This window comes from Aplysia californica, unplaced genomic scaffold, assembly GCF_000002075.1.
Source record: "Aplysia californica isolate F4 #8 unplaced genomic scaffold, AplCal3.0 scaffold00526, whole genome shotgun sequence".
NCBI classification, from domain to species: domain Eukaryota; kingdom Metazoa; phylum Mollusca; class Gastropoda; order Aplysiida; family Aplysiidae; genus Aplysia; species Aplysia californica.
In genome coordinates this window covers 129,021-139,029 of record NW_004797796.1, presented here as the reverse complement: position 1 = coordinate 139,029, position 10,009 = coordinate 129,021, and the positions used below count along the sequence as shown (strand labels likewise).

The window sequence follows — 10,009 nt, the reverse complement described above, 5'->3', positions numbered from 1 at the left end:
GGGTGGGGAACAACACAGCTGGCAAGTTAGCCTAGAGCCAGAGCCCCTTCTTTCTGATCGTCAAAGCCGATTTGTCAACATTGCTAGTGCTAGAGTGCTAGAGAAAGAAACCTGATTCGATTTTTGATCAAGTAAGACCTAGAGATCATGTTGAACAAAATCATCATCAGGGGAAATACAAAAAGGAATAAACAGAACATCAAACTCATAGATTAGGCCTACTTGACTATTTCCCATGAATTTATTACTGGATCCCTAATAACGAGAATCCTGCTATAACGGACATTTCGCACCGGTCCCCTCCCTCTCGTTATAACAGGATCCCACTGTACAATCATCATTGTACACATTACACCACACAGATGACCAGTCCCATCTTCCGAATGCCACCTTCTGCGTCCCATCTCTCACCTTTTGTTTCCCATGTTAGATCTATCGTATCTAATTTTCGCAGGTCCCGACTAAAATTCTGTAGATTCTAAGCGCGCCTCGTTTTCCTTCATCTCACGGGATGGAACGAGTGAAGCAGTCCAAAATATAATTTATATGTAGATCTACATCACTGTCCTCAATGTCCACATCAGATGCTGATTTCAACAGTCTGGATCTTAACGTTGTATCATATTTTCACTAGATCTAGATATTAGATATAAAATCTAGCAAATCTGTTGGTACCTTCTCAAAAACATGCTGGTAAAATGAATCGGGGAATGCCGAACGAACCTTGATTTTGAAAATACGTGCCCCTAACAATTCAGTGTTATGTTAGGCGGGCATACGAGCGCCTAACAACTTCCTTAATAGTAGGAAAGAAAAAGCAGCAGTTCGCTGTTGCAGTTCAGGCACAGTTATGACACTTTTATGAGCATGACATTGTCATTGCCGATTGATGAATCAGCCCATTTACAATTGGTCAATTACAATTCTACTGTGCATAAGAACATGGTTAACTAATGTCTCCCCTTTGGGAATGGCCTAAAGAAACTTCAGTCAGTAACACTGCCTGGGGGGGGGGTTGACTGTAGGAAACTGTGTTTTATTATTGGTAGCGTCAATTGCCACAGAGTGAAGCGGTGTCAAGTCTGAAAACAACACTATCTAGTCTTTAGCATTATACATAATATGTGTCTAAAGGGTCAATTAATTTGTTCTCAACTAATTTCATTGGATGAGCATCTAGTCTAGAGCTACGGTACCAACTTTGCGTGTTTTCAATGAGACGTAGGCCCAGATCTAGGCTAGCCTTAGCCTACTCTTTGGTGTAGAACCAACACAGGCAATTCTAGATTTAGAAGTAGAAGGTGACAAACGCACACAAACTCAAACAGAAATTCACGTTATATCGGGGAACATAAATCGGGGGACGGGGGTCAGGAAAAGACACACACACTCACAGTACTCACACACACACAGGGACAGAGAGGCGAATGCACAACACCGAGCACTCGAGCACAATAAGCTAGATCTACCCACCAACGCAAAAGAGCTCCAATTTACTTGGTGGCAATTGACAAAAATGTCAATTTTTGTCAATTGCCACACCGCGTCACTCGGTGGCAATTGACACTAGATCTACCTTTATTATTAGAAAGACCAGACTTCAGTTTAGGAGGCTAAGTAAGGCCTAAAAAAACATCGAAGTGGCTACCCGTACTTAAGTACGGCTAGACTGAGAGTCTAGCCGTACTTAGATCTAGGTTTGGCCCTATCGACTCAAGCCTGTTAAGTACACAGGTCTCATATTAGATCTAGATAGATCTAGATTCTATCTATAATTATTCAGGTTCAAATACATGCAAGTCAGTAAGGCACCTTTGATTTTGTCTGAAATACAAATACTTTAGGCATTGCAAACTAAAAATTTCATTTACAATTCAGCCATCAATATTAAGTACGGCTAGCCTGACAGTCTAGCCGTCCTTAAGTACGGCTAGCCTGGCTGTCTACCCGTACTTAAGTACGGCTAGACAAGAAGTCTAGCCGTACTTATCTGAGGCCCTATTAACATTAGAAAACAGGAGGTTTAAAATACATGCACTGTCATTAAGGCACCTGGTTTCATCTCAAATACAAATACTTTAGGTACTGTACACTAAAAATGAATATATTTACAATTCAGTAGGCCTATTTTTTGTAAATGGTCAGTCTAGCCATCATATTAAGAGAATAAGTACGGCTAGTCTAGCCGTCATTAAGTACGGCTAGATCAAGCCTCTTCCAAAAAACATAGAAAACAATCAGAATAAAAACCTGGAAGTCATTCGTACGAATCAAGTGTCAAACAGAACTGTAGACTGTAGATCTAGCCGTGAGACGATAAAGTTGAATGTCGGGATTTGAGAGAAAATAGAAGTTGAAGCCTCAGATTGTCAAGAATCGAGTGTCGTCAGTGGCTGAGTGTGTGTGTGATTAGCCTTAGCCAATGCGCCAAGCGATTGTCTGTCATTGTAGGCTACCATGGCAAGGGAGGTTAATCAAACAGAATTTTTGTTAACCGGCACAACCGTGTTCCGTCCTGTGAAAGTCTAAAAGTATGTAACTGTCTTGACAAGTTTTAAAATAAGCCCCCGACGTGAATAAAGAGTAGTGGTTTATATATATCCATGGCACCCGAAGATGCAACAGCTTGTTGTCGTCATTGTAGAAAATTATTGTAAAAATAAAAATTACTCCTCTTATGCTCTCAAAGAAGCTCAACATTTTGCCATTTTTTGTGTAACCAGATCTTAATAAATTAATGAATGAATAAATATTAAATAATTTTTAAAAAATAAATAAATATCATAACAAATAAGTGTTTAGTTCTCAAATTGTCAAAATACACACTATTATTAGTAGATGAAAGTATATCGTCTTTCTAGAAAATGAATAGAACCCCCCCCCCCCCCACCCAGGTCAACAGTTAATCCAGCAGTCTCTTGGGAGAAACAGTTTTATTCATTATGTGTGTAAAACATGCAACCAATATTTACCCCATGACCATCATCATTATAGTATTATTATTTTGGGGAATCATTGCAATATCATGGACAGCTCAGAAAGTGGCGATGAGAGTAGAAACATTAGTAGAAGTAGCCAGCTAGAAGGCAGCAACAGATTTACTTGTAGTAGTAGTAGTAGTAGTAGTAGTAGTAGTAGTAGTAGTAGTAGTAGTAGTATGGTAGTTAGTTTGTAATAGAAGTAGAAGTAGTAGGCCAATATAGTAGTAATTGCAATAACAATAATATTGTAGTACATAAAAGCAAGTGGTGGTGTTAAGGCTATTTTCTTTTGATAACTTGTAGAATCAAAACATATAATATAATTTACTGTTGTGAAGCCACCGACCAAATATAATCTACTGTAGGCCTACTTATGACTCTTGGTGAAGATGGCGGATGCAAAGTGTTTTCTTTTTGTTTAAAACTGAAGCGGTTTGCTTTAAGACGTAAACCACTCCATGTGAAATAAGAAGGTTATGATGATGTACTTTTAAGAAATAATCAACTACAGATCTTTTTTTGGTACGATCTTGGTTGTTGTCACCGATCCAGCATATTGTACGGACAATCCTACTGGTTCCGTACACAGAACAAAGTGACAGAGACCAAAAATATACAAAAAGTATTTGTAATGAAAATGGCGTCGTCATCTGATGGGAAACTGTCATGGGCAGCAGTCAAGACGTTATTGACCACTTCCTACCCCAGTTTCACAAAAAATGACTTACCAGAATTCACAAGGCTGATAATAGATAGGTTTGTTGGTTTTGACAGCATAGATCTAGATCTAGATCTAGCTGCTCCAGGTCATTTGTAGAGTTTTGTTTTTTTGTTACCGACATCCGTGCTCGATTTCGATCCTTGCCTTGGACTTGGACTTGTCCTTACCTTGAACTTCTTATTTTAATTGAAAGTATGAAAATGTTCGTCACAGGCTCAGTTTGTCACAATTTCATTTAAGTATTTGATTATTGATGACAGTCATAATTACAGCACTTTAATCAACACTGTAATTGTAACTTAACTCTTATCCTGCGTCGGGAGGACTTCCGTAACCAGCGACCACTATGAGACAGAGTAGGGGAAGGGGTAGAGGTAGAGGTTTGGGCGCTTTTTCGGTAGTTCCCACCCCGCAATTTTATTCACGAGTTTGGGCCACAAGAGTAGGGGGCTTGCCCCCCTGACCTAATAAAAATAGGAAGGGGGGTTTCATGCCCCCCTGAATTTTACCATAATTTAATAATGTTTTGCAGTTGTTAGGTTTGATATCTTAGCTCACCGCGAATCAAACGTATAGATCTAGATGTAGATCTAGATGTAGGTCAGGCTCAAATAAGGGGGGTGGGAACTACCGAAAAAGCACCGAGGTTTGGGGGTAAGTGTAAAGTTAGGGTAGGGGTAGAGGTAAGGGTAGGAGGTGGGTCAGGGTTGGGGTGAAGGTTAGATCTAGATCTAGGTCTCTTCTTTATTGTGTTTGTTGGGGTGGTCGCTCGTTAAGGAAGTCCTTCCCCTGTGTCTGTGCCCAGATGCGTATATCTTATCAGCAACCGATTACGTCGGACGTGCCAGGCAGGCCGCCGGGGTCACTCAGTGTGTACTGTTGGTGTACAGCGCGCGCGCGCGCCGGGAAACGTGTATTTTCGCCATGAATACCGGATACCGTGGGAGTGTGTTAACCGATGATGAAAATAACGCTCTATCTTTCATAGCTTTCTATATTTATAGAGTGTTACAAACACATGAATAACCCCCTCTCACAAGCTGATACTGATAAGACATTACGAGTAGTTACGCCCATTCGAATAACCTTTCTGGACGCTCTTGTTGTTATGAATGACCTGAGGTTCGAAAGGGGATAATTTAGGTCGATTTCCTAATGTTTTACCCTCAAATTGTTCTTTGTACCTGCACAATGGTATTCAAAACTATCAAACAAGCTTATTTTTTATCTTTTATCAGGTAGATCTAGTATCATTTCATACAAAATCAAGCTCATTTGAAATATTTTGTATGAGCAATTGCCAAAATGTGAGACTCTCTTGAGACTCAGTGGTGCAAAAAAATTTTTCTTACCAATTTGACTCTCTTTTCTGTCAGTCACAGATTGACATTTAGTGCTCATATTCCTAGAGTATCAGAGCAAGGAGATGTGCGGTTTTGGAGACATGGGTCTATTGGTTTGGCAACCACTGTATTTCTTGTATGTAACAGTGATGACAATTACAGATAAGCAGCAAGGCAAATTATGGACTTTAAATTCCATTTGTTTAGTAAACAGAGACTTTGTACACTATGAACTCCATTCATAATGGTAATATGAATGACAAGCTTTGTAATATAATGACGCAGTGCACAGAACATGTCATCATTGTTATGTACAAGAAAGGATACACATTGGACATTATCATTGACAACACATCACAATAGTGAAAGGCTGTACAAATACAGTTATCAAAGCCTCAGTACCAGAAAGACACATGTGTAAAACAATTTTTAAACTAATATGAGGCAAAAGCACAAAATTAATTGAGCTGACCTGTACATAACAGTGATGACAAACATGACTTGTACATAACAATGATGACACAATGTACAGGAAAAGACAAAAGTCTTGCCTCCAGAGAGAAAAGCGCACTTTAAGAATTAAAAAAAACCCAGGAGAGGTTTCTTTTGCTTTGAAACAGATATCAGGTCATATCAAAGACAGTGGACGATAACAATTATGTTGCTAATTATGACAAACAGTACTCGTACTTAACAGTGATGACAAAACATACTGGGAAAAGGTAAAATCATGCCTACAAAGAACAAATTTGCAACAAGAGATACACAGATCATTAAAGGCGTATTTTGCTTCTAAATGAATCTTGCATGTATGAAATATATGTTGAAAACTTATTGATATTAGCAATGATGACAAATATTACTTGTACATAACAGTGATGACACAATGTATTGGAAAAAGGTATATATCATACCAACAAAGAACAAATGTGTATTTTTGAGTTAGACAGGTAAACAAGGACATGTTTGTTTATTTGTTTGAGTAAAGAGAGCACACATTACTTTAAAAATGTTTGCTCTTAGGACAATGTAATTTCTAGTGCGTCAGTCAGTCTTGTACGGCTGCATGACGACACCCCAAACGTCATCACTGAGCACAAAAGCTAAATCTATAACCACAGAAATGATCCATCTCTCGAAGTTTGTTCACACATCACACTCTTGTTCCAGGAATCCAGTGTAAACACCGCAATTTCACTAAAATATTCAACAGAATAGCCTAAAAACACGCAAAACAGCCCAGTACGTCACATTCAACGCAAAATTCTTGTACGTCACCGGACGCTGAAGGCAATGACTACTTTCGTTTTTCTGTTTCCGCCGTTGCTTCCGTTGTTCTGGGGAAGCGGGTAAGGGGAAGTCACTCAAGAAAACAATTATATCCGGGCACTGTTGATGACCCATTCAAAACAAAAGTGGGCGAAATTCGGACTTCCGGCACGTCGCAAATTGACGACAATAACGGCGAATGTTAAACAGCCGACCGAAATCCTAGATCTAGGAACCCGATGTTCCTTTCGCGCATGGCGGCTTTGGAAGTATTGAATAAATGACGATAGGCAAAAAGATTTAACCAGCTACGGTGATTCTACTGAAAAATAATGGTGTTTTCTGAAACACCTGGTCCGTGACGACACGACAGACGCACAAGTAATCGGAATTGTTCATCTATTTGCAAACAAATAAACCGATTTCTTGAGCAAGTTAACCTTTCTCAATGACAAATAGCATAGGAACAAAGCACACGTAAAAAAAACCCACCCAAAAATACTAAATTTTGGACATTCTTGGAAGTTTGCATTGGTGTGCTCAAAATGACACTCCAGGAATCACTAAAAACGAACATTTTTGGCACAAAATTTACAAACTCAAGATTATAAAGCTGACATGGGGTCTGAAACTGCTAATGCAGGTTCTACATCCTATATTTGACGTGTGTATACGTTTTGGAGGAATAAATACTAATGCATCACATTTTATGCACACTAATGTAAGATGTGTGTGTTTTTTCCCACGTTTTGGCAATGGCTCGTATAGAAAAATGGAAATCTTGTATCCTGACTATCCTTTCGAGCTTCTCACGTCTAAGTGGGTCAATTTCTTCTATAATTTCATTGAACGAACATCTGGAGCTACCAACTTGGCATGTTTTGACTGAGACGTATGCCTCGATTATGAACCAACACAGGCGGTTCTAGAAGAAGGCCACAAATGCACACAAACTCAAGCAGACTGACGCACACATACTTGACCTGCGTGAATGGGGATCCGACTCGGGACCCGAATGACACGTAAGAGGATGCGCGCCGCGCATATGCTGAGCCAGGGGCTACACTGATTCGGGACCAGAACGTAGGCGAGGTGCCGAAATAGGCTTATCGGGCGACATAAACCTGGCTCCCGCAGGATGAAGGTTAAGTTCTTTATTCTCCTCCTTCAAATTTTGTTTGTGTTTAGGAAGTGGCTATTCTCATGCGGGGTGAGAATAAAAATACGATCTACCTCTCACCCCGGGTGAGACTTGCCAGCGTAGGCTATTCTCACCCGGTGTGAAACAAGACCTGTTTTTCTTCATTTTGGAATACTGTCTATCGGTGTGGACGATCAAATTGATAAAAGCCAAGAAAAAATTACGTTATAGCAGCACAAAAGTAAGCTACTTGATCGTCTTCAAAGATGCTATGGCTATTTCACTTTTCGAATCGAGCAGAACTACGCGGGTCGCCATTTTGTTTTGCCCGGAAATTCTCGCAAGATCTACCCCTCCCCTCTCTCTCTGTCTCTTTCTGAATACTGTCTATCGGTGTGGACGATCAAATTGACCAAAACAAAGTTAAAAAATTATGTTAAAAAACAAATCTAAATTAATTTGGTTGTCTACAAAGATGCTATCGCTATTTAACTTTCCGAATCGAGCCGAACTACGCGGGTCGCCATTTTGCTTTGCCCGGAAGTTCTCGCGCTACTCCTCTCTCTCTCTCTTTCTCTCTCTCCACTGCCCAGAGAAAAATGTAAGCTTTTATTTTTAGGCTAACAGTAGTAATGGAATGTTTGTTCACGGCACAGAATTCTACAATTTTTCTATTATCATAAAGTAGAATTCTGTGTTCAGGGTGAACGCAAAATTGGTTGGCCTAGATCTAGGCTAAAACGGTGAACGAAATCTAGCATCTTTGTACACAATCAAATTAGCTTACTTTTGTGCTATAACGTAATTTTTTCTTTGCTTTTATCCTTTTGATCATCCACACCGATAGATAGTATTCCGAAATGAGGAAAAACAGGTCTTGTTTCACACCGGGTGAGAATAGTCTACGGTGGCAAGTCTCACCCGGGGTGAGAGGTCGATCGTATTTTTATTCTCACCCCGGGTGAGAATAGCCATTTCCAATGTAAAGATAGGTCGGTAAATTTATAGTATAGAAACGCTCCCGTCTCAGAAAGGGTATTATTTTGTAGCTTATTAGGGGTTTTTTAGGGCCCTGAAAACTATTTTGACATTGAAAAATGTCGCAAATGGTTAGTTTAGATGTTACGGCACGTTATTTCAGGGGGAAGGCCCCCCCCTGAACCACATGCGATTAAACGTAGAAAGACGCAAACTCTTTTTAGGTAAGGCGCCCATCTTGTTGGACGTCAAACCAGTATACCCCTCCGATCACGTGACTACATCTAAGTATAGCCAACCGCACGGCACCAAAGATGGAAGTGTCTATGTATATGATGCTTAATCTACACCTTTCTCTCTGAAGTTTTGATGGCTGAATAGATAGCGCGTCTGCGTTTGAAGTCGTGTTATGATTTTTGGAGCGGTTCGATCCCGATCCCGGAAAGTTTTTTTTTTTCTCTTCTCCTCCTCCGGACCGACCAACAGTCCCATAAATTATAGGCCTAATTTGTTGAGTTGCTTTGAAGTTGGTATTTAAAAAAATATATATTTGTGATTAAAATATTTAAAAATGCATGAGGGGGTGAGGGGGGGGGTGGTAGATCTAATCTAGATCTAGATTTAGATAGATCTAATCCTCCTGCGTCTTTACAGCAATTTTCGTGCGGTCTTCCATCATGTCCAAGTAGGCCAACTGTCTAGATCTAGATCTAGGAAATCCGAAATATTATCGAAAACACGTCGTTCCATGTGGGTATCCCAGGAAGTGATGACATCACAGTACTAAAATTAGCAGCCAATCAGAAAGATGCGTCTTTTCTACGTTTAACGGCATGTCTCTGAACCACCCTGCCCGCCCTACTACACAGCTATTACGTACTCGCTCGTCAGGGGGAGACCTCCTGAAACCCCCCTAATAACTACAAAAGTGTGCACTATCAACAAAAAAAAAAGCCAAAAACCTAGCTTTAACTTAAAAAACTGATGTAGATCTAACATTCGTCCGACGGCACTAAAGTGGTGATGGAGCTGACTTCGGTAGTGGGTTTGACGCGAAACGGGAGGGCTTAAAAAAATACTGATAGTTCTTCTAAAATGTCAGTTCAGCTCAGGCTTGTGTTGGTCAATATTTTTGCCTTTTTTTGTAATCGAGTCGCAGCAAATTTAATTTACTCTGTAAAATTTCAACAATGAATGCTCTTTCGTTAAAACAATTGAAAAATAAAATTCAATCTTACAATGAATGGATCATTACTTTACTCTTTTTGAGAGTGTCAGTGATAGGCTTATCTTCCATCATGATCATGTAGGGCACAGTCGAGGCCTGTGACAAACTGGGCCTGTGACAAGCTGGCATGTTTCCAAAGGAAGGCCATACACAGCCTTATATAAATTAAATTACTATAGCAACTCGCATTCATTACATACTCTTTTTCTGACTCCCATTTAGTCTTGAGTTTGTTAAATTTCTTAGTTTAGACTAGAGTTAGGCTTGGAAGCTTGATATTGATTATAATATAATGTATATCAGATCCAGTCCAGTGTACTAAAATCTAGGCTGTCATCTTGTGTGACG

At 39.8% G+C, this 10,009-nt stretch overlaps 2 protein-coding genes across 4 annotated transcripts in view; one reads left to right on the top strand and one right to left on the bottom strand.

Annotated features, from left to right (window-relative positions):
* Positions 1-2,463, bottom strand: part of LOC101861607 (integrator complex subunit 12) — a 26,170-nt gene extending 23,707 nt beyond the window's left edge. Inside the window, exon 1 of one of the 3 annotated variants that reach the window (XM_005106322.3) lies at positions 2,251-2,463. In XM_005106322.3, coding sequence (XP_005106379.1) covers positions 2,251-2,261 — 11 coding nt within the window. In that variant the 5' untranslated portion in view covers positions 2,262-2,463. Of the gene's footprint in view, positions 1-2,112; positions 2,132-2,250 lie in introns of those variants that run through there. The other 2 variants (XM_005106323.3, XM_035971876.1) reach the window with 2 other exon arrangements.
* Positions 2,464-3,595: 1,132 nt separating this feature from the next.
* The window catches only part of LOC101864706 (E3 ubiquitin-protein ligase UBR4), a gene marked incomplete in the record, with an annotated part of 129,570 nt that continues 123,156 nt past the window's right edge, over positions 3,596-10,009 (top strand). Inside the window, 1 exon segment of the mRNA XM_013086956.2 lies at positions 3,596-3,737. Coding sequence (XP_012942410.2) covers positions 3,613-3,737 — 125 coding nt within the window.